Genomic DNA, 17,739 nt, shown 5'->3' with positions numbered 1-17,739 from the left:
GCTGGTTTTGGGGATAAGTGGCAGATTTTGAATATGAGTCTTGACAAGGAAAGAGAAGGAAATTCTATTTTTTCCCTCCAGATATTTTTGTCTTACATCTCATAGTGTTCCCTCCAGAGTTGTGCTAAGGGTCATAGAAGTATCAGTGATGTATAACTACTGCCTGAATCTTCCTGCAGCTGCTGCAGGTTTTTTTAGGTTCTCTGCCCACTAAATAGTCTTTTTACTAATTTGACCTGAAAATGCATCAGTGAATCTACAAATACATAATGGTTTAGGTTGGCATTAGGCAATTCTTTTGCGTGATTAAAATATTTTTAAATAAAGATTCAGTGGGCTGAAATCCCTTGTATTTGGCCCAAATCCAAAGCTGGTGAAGCTTGTCAGTTAAAATTTACAAGTAGTAAGGAATGCTAGAAAGGGAGCTGTGCTTCACAAGTAGACTTTGAAAGTGCCACAGAAATAACTTGTCTTTTAATTCTGCCAGGATTCCCCCATTCCATGTGTATTCTGGTGGCGGCACTGGTGGTTGTTGTTATTACCGAATCACAGAATCCCAAGGGTTGGAAGTGACCTCAAGAGATCATCTGGTCCAACCCCCCTGCAAGAGCAGGGTAACCTAGAGTACATCACACAGGAACTTGTCCAGGCGGGCCTTGAATATCTCCAACGTAGGAGACTCCACAACCCCCCTGGGCAACCTGTTCCAGTGCTCTGTCACTCTCACAGTAAAGAAGATTTTCCTGATGTTCACATGGAACCTCCTATGCTCCAGTTACAGGGTGATTTCTTTCCCCCTGAAGAAAATAACCACAGATACTAAATATTTGCTACGATATGTAATGTCCGACATGTATTCCTGGCTATTGTAGTAGGTATGATGACATAGAGACAGCCCCATATGGCAGAGTAACTGCTGGTTAACCACTGTGAAGTCCCTTTCTAACAAAAGTACTGGGCAGACTGTTACAATAGATACCTCAAATAGTGCAAGTCACCTAAAACACACGTTGTTTGGTTTTTAAGTACATAGTACCTTCTATACAGTGGATACTGTTGGGTTTCATTATCTGGAGTGGTAATTTGATCATTTTTGATCAGACATCCAAAACTATATTTTTTCATGTTCAGGCAAATTATGATGTTTACCAGGGAGGTCAGAGGAGGTGATTATATTCCTGTGCTCTGTTCTAGCCTTTTAAAGGCTAGCTAGGTGCTTGTGAAGTTAATTCTCTCACGTTATCAGGTTACATGTTTGGATTTAATTGGCAGTGATACATTTTTCATTCAGCTAACAAAGTAGTAAGGCAGTGGAAAGAGACTTTTGTGTTGTTACTCACTTGTCTTATTCCTATCTTATTTTTATATAATCTATTTAAGAATATATTAAAGAAGTATATGTGAAACAATAATGTTATAGAGAGAATTAGAATTGGTTTAGTGTGATGTGATACATTGCAAAAATCCATAGCAGTTAATCTTAGCAAGTTTCCACTATTTGTGTATGAAATTGAAGCTGTAAAAAGAATTAATTTAAACACCAAATTCTTGATGCTTTCTGAAATTACATATAGTGTGAAACAAATTAATGGACATCTCAAGAAATTTGGTTCTGAAGTATTCCATTCAAGTATATTTTCTTAATTATCATTAGTCTTTAATTCCTTAGCTGTCCCTCATTAACTTCCTTTCTTAGGTATCAAGAGTACAGTCTGTTCCCTTTGGAGTGAATATAACCCTTGGCTTCCCTATAAAGATTTTTGTCCAATTGTGGGTAGAGTGAAATAAATTAATGCAGTATCAACAGAAGAACTCTTGTGCTGCTATATGTGACTTACAGTTACTCTTCTTATAGTTTTAGTTTTGGGGTTAAACTCTCTAGCCTGCCCCAAGGCTTGCACTCTTGATTCAGTTTGTTAGGTGCTGTAGGCACCCTGGGTGCCCTGTTGGAAGCTTTAAGTCCAGTTTGCTGTGGAGCGTGCAAGGTCTGTCTTACAGCTGGTGAAGGAGTTTGCCCTGTCCAACATTTCATTTTGTAGAGAGATACGCTGTCATCGCTGCTTCCCATGTGGTCATCCACTGATGGCCATTTAACAGTATCTCTGCCTGTAGTACTGAGGCTTCACTGCCAACAGGTCTAGATTATAGAATGCCAGGAACTGCTAAGTGCTGTGGCAGCATTTCATACTGAATGTTAAATTGTATTAATTGAGGATATCTGTCGAACCAGTTATGTTTTTAACTGTTTGGATAAATGGTTATTACCAAACTTTAATGAATTCTGCTTTTATTAGAATCCTTAGGTAAAGGATATGCTGTTGCATGTACCCAAGATGGTGAAGAGAAAAAGCAAGCTTCTGGTTCATCTGGTGCTAGAGGAACTAGAAGGAAATCAGTTACTACTACTCCGAGAAGAAGGTCTGCCCGAAACAGCAAAAATGAGACTCTGGGTCCATCTCGGAGCTCGCCTCGGTCAAGCAGTTCTGCGTGCAGTGCCCCTGATGGCACCAACCCATCTCTGAATAAATCCCTTTCAGAACCAGAGAAGGCTCCTCCAAAACGGAAGTCTAAACGAATAGTTAAACAACAAACACCAGTGGCTAAAAAGAAACTGAGAAGGTCTGCACGTTCTGAAAAGTCACCCAGTGATTCAGTGGAAGATGATGATGTCGCTGAGCCTGAAGCAGTTGTGACATTAGATAAAGACCAGCAGTCAGATAATGAAAGCACAAGCCTTCCACAGAAGGATAACACAGAAATAGAATCTGCTAATGGATTGGAAAGCTGTAGTGAACATGCAGAAACTGAGGAAAGTACAGGAGAGTGTCACAAAGATGAGGATACTTCAGGCAGTGTGGATGCAAGTAGTTCTAATGTGCAAGAACCTCCAGTGCTAACTTCAGGAGGAGAAAATCAGGAAATCAAAGTAGAAGGTGTTACTGAAAAAAATGCGGATCTTAAGGATCAGGAGATCTGTGAAGATACTCTTGAACAAATGGAAACAGTAGCCAGTCCCAAAGATGACGTGTGTGATCGTGCAGCTGTTGAAGAAGTAGATCAGACATTGTCTACTCCTCAGAATGAGCTAGTTGAGAATATAGAAACCGTGGCAGAAGTAGCTCAACCCATAGCTAGTCCAGAAAACAAACTGTTGGAATGTCCAGAACCTTTGGGAAAAGTTCAGCCATTAGAGAGCCCCAGAAGCGAAATGCCCGAATACCCAGAAGCCATAGAAATAGATGATTCAAAGGCTGAAGAAAAGACAGTAGTAGATTGTACAAGTACAGATACTGAAAACTTAGAAACTCTTCAAGATGAAGAACCAGATGCATTAGCACACAATGTTTCTGTGGACAGTACATCAGAACAGTGCTTAAAAGAGAGCTGTGTGCCAGAAAGTGAAGAAGGTAGAACTTCAGAGACACCCCAGGTAAATGTTGAACATAAACATTTTGGTGAAGATAACAATGAAATGATACCGATGGATTGTGATTCATTTTGCAGTGACCAGAATGAAGCTCAGGTTGAACAGTTACCACAAGTTGAAAGTACAGAGCAAGACGAAGTAAACTCCTTACAGTGTGGTGTGGAAAACTGTACATCAGTTTCAGGACTTCCTGATGAAAAAGATGAAACTGTTCCTCAAGAGAGAGAGTGCCAGTCTGAACTCAAGAAAGATAAAAAGGCTCGAACTAGAAGATCTAGGTTTCACTCTCCATCAACAACTTGGTCTCCTTCTATGAGAGAGGGCAGGAAATCTCAGTCACCATCCCCTAAAAGGGAGGTGACCAGAGACAGGAGCTCGCGATCACCCAAGAAGGAAGCTGGGAGGGAGGGAAGGAGATCCTTATCTCATTCTCCAAAGAGAGAGACACTCAAAGATGAGAAAAAAACATCATCTCGATCTCCCAAAAGGGAAACTATCAGGGAAAGCAGGAGATCATCTTCTCGGTCAAGAGCCAAGGATTCGTCTCCAAGGCAAAAATCTAGATCTCGAAGCAGTGATAGAGACAGTCAGAGAAGAGATCGTGACAGAGAAAGAAGAAATAGGAGGTGGTCTAGGTCACGGTCACGATCTCGGTCAAGGTCCAGATCTAGGACGAGAAATAAAGGCTCTTCATTCTCTAGAAACGAGAGGGACAGTCATTCACCTCGATGGAAGGAGAGATGGACAAATGACAGCTGGAGGAGTCCCAGAGGAAATGATCGATACAGAAGAAGCGATCAAGAGAAACAGAATGAAAGTCTTAAAAAAGAGAAGGACAGTACAGAAAAAAACAATGATGATCAGTGTTCTTCAGACAATAGGAGGAATGATTGTCCAGACTGGGTAATGGAAAGGATAAACTCAGTTCCTGAAGTCAGGAACAGAGAGAGAGAGAAGCCACATTGGGAAGATAGCAGGCATGACAATTCAGGGCACTCTTGGAATAAAAACTATGCTTCAGGTTGGATTCAGAATCGAGGGAGGGGTCATCGTGGCCGCGGTGGGCGTGGAAGAGGTGGTTTCATGTATGGAGACCAGAGTGAAAATCACTGGCAAAATAGGAAACCTGTCTCAGGGAATTCAAATGGTTCTGGCAATGAAACCTCAAGGTTCTCAGAGCATCAGCCCTACAAGCGTAAGAATGAACAAGATTACTCTTTCGATACACCTGCTGACAGATCTGGGTGGACATCTGCGTCCAGCTGGGCTGTAAGAAAGACTTTACCTGCTGATGTGCAGAATTACTATTCAAGAAGGGGACGCAACTCATCAAGCCCACAGTCTGGATGGGGAGTGAGGCAAGAAGAGGAGGTGTCTGAACAAGGTATTCATAGTTTTGAAACGTAAGAGCTTAGTCACAGCTGTAGGAGCTGAGTAAAATCCAAGCCATGCTCTATCTCAAGATGATTGGTTCTTAAAAAGAATTTGGGGTGAATCCATAGTCTTTTTACAATGTGGAGTTGTTTAGGTATGGGATTTGGGGTTTTCTGGTGTTCTGATGGCTTTTTGGTTCTACTTAAAATTCCAGTTTTAAAGACTATGCATCTGAAGAGTGCTGCTCAAGTAAATCAGTTTGGCTGAAGAGAAATCATATTCTCTTCAAAGTTACTTTTAGCATCTGCATGCCTTTTAAAAAGGGTGATTTTTTTGTCAAGGAGACTTGCATTTGCCTTCACAGACCCACATGGTATATTCTAGCGATGACAGATCACTACGTTGATATTTATCTTGCTTCAGTGTAAGCATTTCTTCTTTAAATGCTTTAAAAAGTAATGTAAGGAGATTTGTAAATGCAAAACCAATACTTTTACTGTGCTTCAGAGTTAGAATTCCTCTAAAGATTCAATAGAAGTCTCGTATTTTGGAGTATTTTATATCTAAAAGGTGACTGCCCTGGTGGAAATAAACGTTCTTGTACTGAGTTAACTGTGGAGGAGATTAATTCTGAATAGCTAAGAATTCATGCACAGATTATGAATGATCTGAAGTATTAAAAGTACTTTAAAACATGTGAATTGTATTTAAAAACGATAAAATCCAGTTCAGAAGGCAACCACGCTTGCACTTTCCCATTGTCTCCTTGGTTTGTCTTTCATTTTTATCCATTTTCATCCTATATGCCAGCAGCTTTCTTCCTCTTTCAAAGACAACTGCATTGGCAGCTTCTTAGTTTTGGGGCAGCTTTGTCAACCTTCAGCCAGCTGCAGGCAAAATGTATTCAACCTTTAATTGAAAGCATGGTGCAGTTTACAGCCTTTTCGATCACGTAGTTCAGGAACAATCACACTGATAACGTTCACTTCCAACCTCAGTGATTCTGTTAGCCCATGATCTTTAAAAAAGGTGATTTGGGATGAAGCGGAAGGGTTTAAATCCCATTCCCTGTGAATTAGGTGGCAGTGGGTTCCTCAAGGAAGAGATTCCAAGGGAAGAACATGTGAATTATAATCCATCAGCTGTTTCTTAGAACCAATTTCTTGCTGCTAAATGTTAACTTTCTGTCTCCTGTTGAAGATAGAATGAGCTACTAAAGTCATCTTTTAAAAGAAGTGGCACCCCAAGAGGTTATTTCTTTACTCCTGGACTTCACCTGTTGTACTATTACAGGGCTTTTGAACAACTCTTTCTGAATATGAGCATCATTGAAACTGGTTGAGGACATTTGATTACTCAGTGGAAGAAAACCCAGCAGAGAATTTCTGTAGTTAACAGGAATGCGCAGAGAATGTGTGTGAATCAGGCAAAGGGGAGCAGAGAAGTGCAACGTGCGCTAACCTTCTGCAGCTGCAGAAGCTGGAGAAGTTATGTTGTCATTCTGCTCTTTGCTGGTGAATTACTGTTTCAGTGTGATGAAATAATTTATTAGCTGTGCTATGGGAGCAGGTAGAGAAAATAGGAATTCAAACTGCAGGCTTCCATAGTAACCTGAACTTATTTTTAACCCCAAAACTAGCATTTGGCTCACTGACGTGTCTGATGATGAGTGCTGTGCAATAATGTAATGCATATCTTTAAAATACTCATATTATAGACAGCTTTTTGATATTCCATACCTCGTGAAGAGTTGGCTTCACTTTTGCTTTATGAAATGCAGATTTTCTACTTCATATACTACCTGGTTTTTCTTTTGATAGATCCAAACCTCAAAGACCAAGGCAACCAGCAGAGTGATGGTTCTCAGTTACCAATGAATATGATGCAGCAACAAATGAATGTAATGCCACAAGTGAATGCACAGCACCAGCCTATGAATATGTTCCCGTATCCAGTGGGTGTGCATCCTCCTCCCATGATGAATATGCAAGGAAACCCTTTCAGCATCCCCCCTCCAATGCCCATGCATCATCTCCCTACCGGAGTGCCTCTCATACAGGTAGCTGCTCCCACAAATTTGTCTCAGGGATTACCTCCGCCTCCACCTCCACCCCCACCATCTCAACAAGTCAACTACATTGCTTCACAGCAAGATGGAAAACAATTGCAGGTATGCTTTATCAGAAGCCATGGCAAGAGCAGTATCAAAGTAATACCAGTTTAAGGGTTTCTTATATTGAATACCATAGTCTTGATAAATTTATACTTGCAGTTTCTTTCTCTCTTGCCTGTCTTCTTTTGCCCCACACTAAATTTAAAGTGATGGTCTCCATGAGGATCTGAGTTGGTTTGGGGCTATAGCTTTTAAATAATAATACACAACACCATAACTGGGTTTTGTGGTAGCAAAGCGTTCCAGCTGGTAATGGAACACTGAAAAATTTCATCAGTGTTGTCCATTACCTTTTTCTTCTTACAAGTGCTCCATTTCCAAAACTGAAGTGTTCTCTTTCAAAACCCAAGTCTTAAGCTTTAGGAAATGTTTGAGTCCCCTTTTATCAGCATGTAGGAAGTGACCTAAACGTTGTTGTTGCAATTCTCATCCCATGGGGTTTACCAGCAGAGGAAAAACTACCAAGTACTGCGTGGCACCCAGTTGTTCCACACTTCCATTCTCCAGCTGTCATTGTCTCAGCAGCTTCCTCACACATACGCATTTTCTGTTCTGTTCAGTCTTTTGAGCCTTTTTGTTAGTAATTTCCAAGCTTTCTTTGGTATATTCTACATTCCCCTTCTTGCCTGAACCTCCAGGGTTTTGCATGCGCAGTTTGAGACCTAACTCCCACTTCATTTCTCCAGTTTCAAAAAGATTGCTGTGCTTGGGGTAGGTCAGACCATCTTTTAGTGCCTTTAAAGCCATCTTAAAACAACCTTTGTGTATGTGAGCTCTTCCTGTAGCCAGCTGTTTATATTAAGAGCTTTTATATCAGGGAAAGGAATATGAACAGCTTCTAGTAGAATGCATGGCCCTGCAAGGAGACATGACGCTGCATCTGTGATGTGTAAAGTGCTCTTCTGGGGTTGACTGAGGTTTGTGTTTTTCTTCTGTTGCAGGCTGCTTGCTCTAACCTAAAATGCTTTCCACTGCATTCCAGGTTAAAAAGTGATGTTGTACAACAGTGATTTCTGACCCTCTGTTTTCATCCGTCATCTCTAAAGACTGGAAGTGAACTGATAAACTGCCTATATTCTTTTCACTTTCAGCTGCTGTTACCATTCATATTCATTAACTTAGAACAAAAGGAGCTTAAGTACTGTGGGAAATACTGAGGGGGGTTGTAAGCCATTTGAAATAAAGTATACTCTACAAAGTACCATTGGAACTAAAATGCTGGTAGACTGCTTGTTGGTTTAATTAATGCCTGTTGTCTGTAATTAAGATATTTTCACAACTGGAAATCCAGTAGGTTTAACCCCTAAAACTGTAAGAAGTCAGCACGTAGGGTACAGACCTCTGTGGAACAGTATCTAGTGCAGCAATAAATATGTTTCTGTATTGGTGTATTGCTCAAAAATACAGCTATTTGTTAGTAAAGCCCCTGTTATATTTGTTGCTCTCTCCTGCTTTTGTGGAACGGTGTCCATGAACCTGAATGCTCTTGGGAGCTGCTGCTGCTTTGTCTTTGAGTTTTCACTGAGCAAGTCCTTGGTGGTAGTACAATAGGAATTACTGAATGCTGCAGGACTCCACCTGGCCTTCCTGTTGAAAGGAAGATAAAGAGAGCGCACTGGCGAGCATCAGCGTGCTGATTGAAACAGCTCAATATCCGTGTCCTTTCCAAGGAGCTCAAGTTCCTGTTTCATTATGTTTTCACCTGGATAAATGCAGATGTAAAGGGAGCAATGGTGATTACCCACAGGAAAAAAGCAGCAGTTAGGTTAGCCTGCTAGAGACAGGTTGGGAGTGTGGGTTCTTGGCTCCTGCTAGAAGTGAGCTGTCTGAGCTCTGAGAGCTACCTAATTTCTCAGTTCCAGAGTATCAGCAGTGCCTGGGTCTATCCGTGGAGTTTGGAAATGCACAGAAAATGGCTTTTGCTGAGGAACAGATGCTGGTGCTTCAACCAGCATTTCACCTCTAGGCTCGAGTAGGCTTGTAGGTGGTTCGAAATTCGTTTGGAAGTTCAAGCTGATAACAAGCATGAAAGTAAATGTTTTCTCAGAGCAGCATCTTTGTGATGCAGGGATGCAGGTGTGGTCTGAGGTTACTTGAATGTGTGTTTAAGGAATGTTACTCTGGGACAAGTAGAGAGGTTCTGCAGCCTTGAGGTTCCTGCCCCTTGTGCTAACTAACATCTTCCATGCCTGTCTGCAGGGTGCTTTGGTTGTTTTATCCTTGGGATCAGAGCAAGAATCTTCACCACCTCCATGGCGTGTGGAGGAGGCTTTACTCTTCAAGTTTTATCCTTTTTTCCTCTGAAAAAGGAAACTTGTACCTTCCCTAATAATGAACAGTGTGGAAATCAGCTGATGAACCAAAGCATGTAGCATTCATGCTCTTTCTATAGCTGCTGAGACTTCTAGAAAGGCATATTGTCATACTGAAGGATAACTATATTAACTGCTGCTAACTTTTTGAAACAGGGTATTCCAAATGCTGCTCATGTAAGTAATAACATGAGTGCTCCAGCCTTGCCTGCTCCAACAGCAGTCCTGGGAAACACGGGAACAGTTCAGGGACCAAGCTCGGGTAATGCCACATCGTCAAGTCACATCAAGAGCGTTAATGCAGCAGTGAAAGTGGGAGAGAACAAAGCAAGTGTGACAGTGGAAGCCAGTGCAGATAGCTCGAAGAAGGACCAGGCAAGTTCAGAGTATACTTACATAGACACTGTTTTTTGTATTTATATATAAATTATATATAAAAATTTTCTATATTGTATATATAATTTTGTATACTAAAAAATAGCAAACCATGACAAGTATCCTTTTGTGTAGTATGCTCGATATCATCACGTATGTGATACTTTTGTGGCAGGTGTAGCACGTAAACTAGCAAGCCTTTTTCATGTAGTCTCCTTTAGAGCATCACTGTTATGAATATTACCTTTAATTGCTGCGGGACAGCATTCCAGTCTGAGTAAAACACAGGCAGCTTCATGAGAGTTGAAATGTGAGTGAGGGGAGTGTGGCTCTTCCAGGCTTTGTAATACCTTGTCTTCTGTAAAGTTTGTGAGAAAATGCTGTATCTGCGGGCAGTGAAAAGTAACACTCAAGTTTGTTTCCTGATCAGAAATTGTTAATTCAAGAAAAAGCGGCACAAGAGGTCAAACTGGCTATTAAACCCTTCTACCAAAATAAGGACATCACTAAGGAGGAATATAAAGAAATAGTGCGGAAAGCTGTAGATAAAGTAAGTTGACCGAGTAATCTGAAATGTGTGCTTCTCGGTTGAAGTGGAGTTTGGGGTAATTTCTCAATCTTGTGGGCACAACTGGTAGTTGCTGGGAAAGGGGAACAGGAAAAGCACAAATACTTTCATCTTTCTCCATCCACGAGAGCTCTCTTGGCTCCTCGCAGCATACCCCATTCACTGTGAGAAACAGCTGGATGGGAATTCACAAGTATGCAGGAAGCAGTTGGGGAGTACTGGGAGTTTCCAGAGTTCTGCTGAGGTGGGGAAACGGGAGGTGTTGGGAAAACAAATAAATGATGTGGAACAGTGGCAAATGACCAGCAGTGTTTCAAACAGGGTCTTGTCTTTGAAACTGTTTCAGGTTTGCCATAGCAAGAGCGGAGAAGTTAATTCTGCCAAAGTGGCAAACCTGGTGAAAGCCTATGTAGACAAATACAAACATTCACGGAAGAAGAACCCCGAAGAGGCCATCTCCTGCGAGAGGAAATAGAACGTGCTTTCAGTTGTTAATGTTCTTCTATCTGCAAAGTGCAATTGCAACATGAACCGTTAACTGAAACTTGTACATGACACTGATTTGAACCTGGGTTTGATAAAGTTATTTTTCAATGTAGTATATAATGTTTTGTTCTAAAGAAATAGAGACCTGCAGGGCAACTTCTTTATTCCTTTTTAAAAGCAGATGTCTAAAAAAGAAATGAAATGTGTAAAGAAGAATCATTAGGGATGTATGATTGTGTGGATACTTAGATGTACAGCATTTTGACTTGAATAACAGAGTGCGTTAAACTAGAATCTTCGGAGCACGTTGCTTTTGGAACAGGTATGTACAGTCCATGGAATGGGTCAGATTTAAAATGAGTTTTTTTCTTTTTGATTTCTCCCTAATTATAGCAAATATAATGTATTGCCTTGACAGAGATTTCTAGCGTTAACTGGACGGGCTGAATGCAGGGGTCACAATGTGTATATAAAAAGCACATGGAGTTGGCTGAACAGAACTGTTTAGATTTTTAAAGAGGAAAAACCATGAAGAGTGAAGGGCAGTGCCCAGGGCCATGGGTGCTGCACATCTGTTGTAACACCAAATAAAAACGATGCTGCTCGGTTTTGTTTGTTTTTCACTTTGTTTCAAGATAGGTGGGATGAACTTGAATGACTTTTATGTGCTGACATACACACACACACACTGACAACCTCAGATCATGTCTACCCCTGCCCCTTAGCTAGTAGGGAATTGGTATGCGAGAGCTGGATGTTCAGAAACATAAACCAGTTTCTTCTTCAAGTCAAGTGGAGGAGTTGGCATTTGTTACTGGGCTCCCAGCTGCTCACAGAGGGCCGGTGGTGCACATCTGAGCTGCATAGTGCTTTTTCTTCATTAACTAGGGCCTGTAGCATGGAGCTCCAGACTGGGATCGATGAATGGGTGCAGTCTGAAGTCACATGCAACAACTCTTCTACTTCCCCTGAGCACTTTTGTGTAGGGAGGTCAGTAGAGATACCACAAGCATTTTAAAAGCAGATGTGGGGGTCACCAGATGTGCCAGGGGAATGCCTACACCTAAGGTAAAACCAGTTTTACTGACATAGGAGCAAGGAGGGTTGCTGAAACACTGAGATCATTACTTGTTCCTTATGGAAGGAGCAGCTTGGGATCAATCCGTATTTGAGTGGAGAAGTATCCTTACTCTGAGACAGGAATATTTGTTCCCTTCTGTCAGATGTGACCATTTCAGCACTCCCCCTCCAGTCCTGCCATGCAGCAGCAGCCTTTGGCACTGGCTCAGCCTGGATTCTGCTCCAGCCCCACATCTCCTGGCCCAAAAACCTGCAGAAACTGCTTGGACAGAAAGGATCAGTCAAGTTTTCTGAGAAATTACCTCTTTGTAGCCAATAGTTCCCCATTTGACTGTTCTGGGCAGAAAACCCAGCCTTCCCTGTCAGTAATTCCTGCAGAGGCCTGAGGATGAAATAAGGGACACGCACCCCCCTATACACACATGGTTAGAGAGAGATACATGTATGTGTAAAATGGGTGATGTTTGTCACAACGGTTGGTCGCTTGGTTTTAACCATGACTTTTCTGCAGGCGTAATGAAGCATTGACTGTCTGTATTTATTGTTGTGTGCCTCAGTAAAGATGCTGTGTAAATTAGACACAGAACACATTTTCTACAGTCAGAGCAGGTTTTAGCTTTTTCAGAGCACTCAGTTTTACACTGTGGTAGCAATTTGTATGATCTCTTGAACTATTTTAAGCTAAAAGGGGTTAGCACTTTCTGAAAGATGTTGTAGCAAATTGCTATGTCTCTCCTGGTTTATCACGCCATGCGTACTTGATTTCTATTTCCTTTCCCTTCTCTGGACTTCTAGATGTTAATGCCTTTTTATATCTTTATACAGTCGAGCCTTGCTATAAAGCTCCTTTTGGGAGCCAGAGATGTGTTCTGTGGGTTGTTTTCCCCTTCTAGAGGAGAAGTGGGAATGGGTGGAGGATTCAAACTGGAAGATGGGGTCACTGATTCCTTGTGTTGCAGCTCCTGGCTGGGAGATAAGCTGTCACTTGCTGCCACGTTGCTGGGGCAGTGACTGTAGTGATGCTCCACTGTATTTCAAAGCATAATGAAGAAGATGGCTAGAATAGCACTTGATCAGTAACTTTATTTTTTACAATGAAATACTTCAGAACTTAGCAGGAAATAAGCGGTTCGGTGCGATGTCGGTGTTGAATTAAAGAAATGCATTGCCTTAATCCATAGCCTCTCTTATTTTTTCCTGAAGCTCAGTAAGGAAGGCACGTACCTCAACCTTGTCGTTTGTTAAATAGCTTGAAAGCTGGATTTCTATTTATTGGAACTCCTTGTGCTGCAGGTCCCAACGTGCACTGGAGGCAGGGGATGGGGACGCTGAGCCCCCGGGTGGTGGTAACTCCATCGATACAAATTGCCTTGAGGAAAACAATTGCTGTGTACCTTGTGTGAACTGATGCAGAGCAAAAGGGTTTTCTTTGCACTCCTTGCGCTCACTGTGCGTGATGCTTGAATGTCTCTTCCTAAAGATGGATCTTGTGAGCACAGTGGCTGGCCAAAATCCATCATATGGTGTCTGTAGCATGAGGCTGGAGTGCTGTCTACTGAAAAAATACTCTAAAACTCGGTTTGTATAGTGCTTAACACTTTCTAATAAATCTTTTTCACTAACCTGGCAGTCCATGTCTGGTCTTGAACGGGGCTGTGTCAAGTGAGTTAATTCCAAGTTAATGGCTGAGGGAATTGGGGTGGTTTAATGGGGAGAAGGGAAGAACCGGGGGAGACAGCACTGTATCACTCCCTACAACAAACTGAAAGGAGGATGGAGACAGGAGGTGGGGGGGTCTCTTTTTCCCAAGTAACGAGCAATAGGGCAAGAGGTAACAGCCTCGAGCTGTGCCATGGGAGGGTTAGACTGGGTATTAACAAGAACTTCACCAAGAGGGTGCACCGGCATTGGAACAGGCTGCCCAGGGCAGTGGTGGAATCACCGTCCCTGGAAGTGTTCAGACACCGTGTGGATGAGGCCCTCAGTGACATGGGTGAGTGCTGGACTTGATGTAGAGCATCATTTCCGACCGAGTCGATTCTGTGATTGAGAAAGCAATGTGTAATTACTATTGCTTCTGTACGTACGCCTGGTTAATCATCTTACTCCATGGTGTTTGGGCTCCCCCTCCTTACCATCTGGTTTGTTTTCAGTCATCCCATCCTCCCCCTGCCTTGCCTGCATGCAGATGCTCCAAGCTGAAATGAACTAAATACATGTGGCAACACATCCATGGACTGCGTGTGCTGCAGTGGTGACTCCAGGTACTGGGTTTGCAAAACACTGGGGGGTTTGGCCTATGATCTGATCTGCTGCATGGACCACACAGGGGCAGGACCCAGCTCAACCCCATCCTACACACCGTGTGCCCATCCGAGCCGTGGGGTTCACTGAAAGAGCCCATGGGGGATTCAGCACATGGGAGCCCACCTTCCTGGGGAGCTATGTCCAGGCATCACTTTGCTTTCTAGGATTAACCCCAGTGCACTTCCCTCCAGTACCTCCACAGATCATGCAGACACAAGCTGTGTGAGAGCCTCTTGCTCTTGAAGGCAGCTGGCTGGCTGCTCCATGACATCCCAACTGGATTGGTTGGATTTGGGATGCTTTGGCTGGGCGGTAACATCCAGGGTGGGAAAGGATCCTCTTACCTGGTACTGCTCTGAGGGTGTCTTGGTTCTGTCACTCTGCACTTACTCATAGATGGTCTTAGGGAAGAGCACGCCACGTTGAGGAGCAAGGGTGGACACGAAGGACGAGACTCAGGGGCTTGGTGAGGAGGGGGGCCCAGAGGTGTCAGTGCCTTGAGGCTGAGTCTTCAGAAAGGAAGAAGAGCAGTGAGAGGCCTGTGCTGGAGCTGTAACCAGCTCCGGAAGCTGCAGTTACAACATTCACATCAATCAATGCGTTAGAAATAGAGACAAGAATAAGGACAATAAAGGAGAAGTGTTCAAGGCCAGGCTGGACGGGGCTTCAAGCAACCTGCTCTAGTGGAAGGTGTCCCTGTGCACGGCAGGGGGCTGGAACTGGATGAGGTTTTTAAGGTCCTTTCCAACCCAAACCATTCTGTGATGACCAGTTTCACTAATTAAAGAGTATTTATCAATCAGATGCAGCAGCTTTCAAGGTAATGGAGCATTGATGGAGACGCACTGACCTAGAGGTGAAGAAAACCAAGCCCCAACACTAAAAGCACAGGTAACTGCACAAAACCACCTGCAGCTGTGGGAAGGCGCAGGCCAGGATATGGAACTTGGCTCTTTCTTTTCCAGTGTTACTCACTCACCGCTCCCATGGATTCACGGGCCAGCAGCGAGCTTTTGAGCAATCTTCATTTCCATAGAGGGCAGTACATAGAGGGGATCACAGCGATGCAGTAGATGCTCATTACACACAGTGAACAATCAAACCAGGATGGAATCCAGCACACAGAGAAATGACTGCAGGAGCCAAGCCCGAGGAATTCTGGCAGCAGGATGTCATGTAATTGTGTTCGAGAAACCACACCTGAAACCACTGGGTTTTTTATGAAGAGCATCAATCAGAACGCTGGTGAATCCTCAGTGCAGCAGCAGGGGGATGAAAGGCAGGAATCACTCCTGGGAGTCAGAGTTCACCTGGAAATTCCCGATCCTCTTACAAAAGCTTGGAGCTCTCGAGGACAGCAGCTTGCACGTGGTGGGGAGGGGGTGCCCCATCAGCAGGCAGGAACATCACTGCCTTTTTTCCTCTCCTGGAGTCAGAGGGAGCCCCGATGTGCAGGTATTGGCAGCGCAGACACTGATCAGGCGCGCTGATGACCAAAGCACAGCCACTCGTTCTGCAAGAGAGAGAGTGGAGCTTCTCCTTGCTGCTGGCAGCACCAGGAGGAGCGGGATCCCCAGTGCTCCCTGCAGGCATTGAAGCACCCTAAAGGGAACCTTTCTGTTGAGAGCATCCAGGAGGAAAGGCTGACACACAGCAGCTTGCTCAGGGGCATCATTTACCACTGCATGGCGCCTGGCAGTTAAATGGCCATCTCAGGCTCATAAAACTCTACGATATTTCCCTTGCAAACACAATGACAACTCTTGGATGCACAAGACCTGCCTCTGGTTTGAGTGTCTTTAATGCCATCACACTACAGAGCTGCTGCTGCTGCTGCACGTGGCTTTGCTCCGTAAGCTCAGCTTCCCTGACACACGAGGGATTCAGTGGCCAACATGGGGCGGGGGGGAGACCCTCCCTCTAGGGGGGTTCAACCTCCACCTCCCTCCCTCTGACACTGCAGCCACATCATCAAGCCAAAGGGAGCACAAGGACATGGACTCTGTGGGCTTGTGTCAAGCCCTCAGTGCCAGCCCAGAATCCCCGGGCAGCTCCCAGAGGCGAGCTCAGTGACTGATTGAGCTCCGAGAGCTCTGACGAGCACACACACACACAGCAATAGCTGGTGCTGGCCAGCTCTCCCCTGCAGAAGTACCGGCCCCTCTTCCCTCTGCCCCACTGCTCCCTTCGCTGGTGACCGGCCAAGCAGCTGAGCTCCAGCTCACCTTGCCAGGGGCCAGACCAGCGAGGAGCCCACCAAGGCCAGCAGCAGAGCTGGGATGAGAGCACATCCCCGTGTCGTACTTGTTCCACCACGTTACTCCATCCTAAACAATATAAACCCAGAGAGCCCTGCCCAAAGACAAGGAACAAACCAACATTCAGGTAGAAGGAAAACCTGCTCATCATCGGGACAGCAAATACCTGTGGACACGCAGATTTAAAAGCCCGGAACAGCACCACCAGCAAATCATCTTGGAGCACAGCCTGCAGCAAACCCACCCACAAGGTATTCAAAGGCCACTTTGAAACAGCTCTTCAAAAGCCACCTCTCGTAGTGGAGTGAAACCAGGAAGGAAACACTGAAAGCAGGGTGTTGGCAGCACTAACACAATTATCTGGACGTGCTTTGCCCCACACCGCAGGCAGGAGCTAACCCCGATGGCTGGGCACCTCAGCCTGGCCTCACGCTACAGGAGAAACACCAGAACCGAACCACTGAGCAGGGTAAATGGATGGGGAGAAGAGCTGATGTAAAGGTGAACAACTGTAAGGCTTTTCCTCCTCCCAGGCAAGGCCATTGCAATAGTTCTAGGTGGACGTCAGACCATGCGCCAACAAAGTGGTCTGTTACTGTGCTGACAGCCCAATAACCTCCAGAGAACTTGGACTGATGATCGAGGAATAACATTTACTTTGGCAAGAGGCACTTTCAGTGTTCTTACTGTACTGAGAAATGCTTTAAAAGAAGAACTGAACTGTAAAACCAACAGATTTCCTCATTTTAAAAATACACCTAACCTGGAATGAGTGTAACATGGTTTTGTTATCTTTTCCCTGAGAAGTTTGTACTCTTCTTCAAGAAGACAGCGTGGAGCCAAAGCCAAAACAGGTTCTTCATGAGCATGCCCCTGAAGTGATGCTTACTGCAGACCACAGGCTCTTCTTCATCAGCTGGAATAAGCAGTGGTGTCAATAAAGTAACTTACGATGAGGAAAATACATGATAGAAAAGATGCATTTACCTGCACCAAAACCCCCCCCCAATGGCAGCGTGCTGTGTGCTGGGTGGAACACAAACCATGTGCTGCCGGCTGCTCTCCCCATCAGTGAACTCCCAAACACAGGATCTGTCACACACCACTTGGAGCAGTGAGGAGCTGGGTGACAACAAGTCTGCATTGAACTCCCACACACCACTATTACACTAACAAAACACAGATGAGGCAGAGCTGGCAGCCACAGCACAGCACGCACCCTTAGGCTGCCAAGGTACCTGTGTGCATACTCCACATCCCTGCTTTTTGGCAGCTGTATTCTGCCATGGGACATGGGGCCAGGGAGTGTTTCGCAGTCACACAGTGAATATGCACACACTCGAGCAGCAGTACACATCAGCACTGCACAGCAAAAGCCA

The 17,739-nt window shown here is 44.2% G+C and overlaps 1 protein-coding gene across 2 annotated transcripts in view; it reads left to right on the top strand.

The window, feature by feature from the left end:
• The window catches only part of SCAF11 (SR-related CTD associated factor 11), a 46,659-nt gene extending 35,336 nt beyond the window's left edge, over nucleotides 1-11,323 (top strand). For both annotated transcript variants that reach the window (XM_061361198.1, XM_061361199.1), the window contains exons 11-15: nucleotides 2,295-4,811; nucleotides 6,622-6,971; nucleotides 9,443-9,661; nucleotides 10,092-10,211; nucleotides 10,576-11,323. In XM_061361198.1, the coding sequence (XP_061217182.1) occupies nucleotides 2,295-4,811; nucleotides 6,622-6,971; nucleotides 9,443-9,661; nucleotides 10,092-10,211; nucleotides 10,576-10,704 (3,335 nt within the window). In that variant the 3' untranslated portion in view covers nucleotides 10,705-11,323. The remainder of the gene's footprint in view (nucleotides 1-2,294; nucleotides 4,812-6,621; nucleotides 6,972-9,442; nucleotides 9,662-10,091; nucleotides 10,212-10,575) is intronic.
• The last annotated feature ends 6,416 nt before the right edge of the window (nucleotides 11,324-17,739 follow it).

This window comes from Neopsephotus bourkii, unplaced genomic scaffold (genome assembly GCF_033783945.1).
Source record: "Neopsephotus bourkii isolate Nb327-2 ecotype Australia unplaced genomic scaffold, CSIRO-AGI_Nbou_v1 NB_1053, whole genome shotgun sequence".
Lineage (NCBI taxonomy): Eukaryota > Metazoa > Chordata > Aves > Psittaciformes > Psittacidae > Neopsephotus > Neopsephotus bourkii.
The sequence above is the reverse complement of the archived record's forward strand: the minus strand, read 5'-3'. Positions and strand labels throughout refer to the sequence as shown.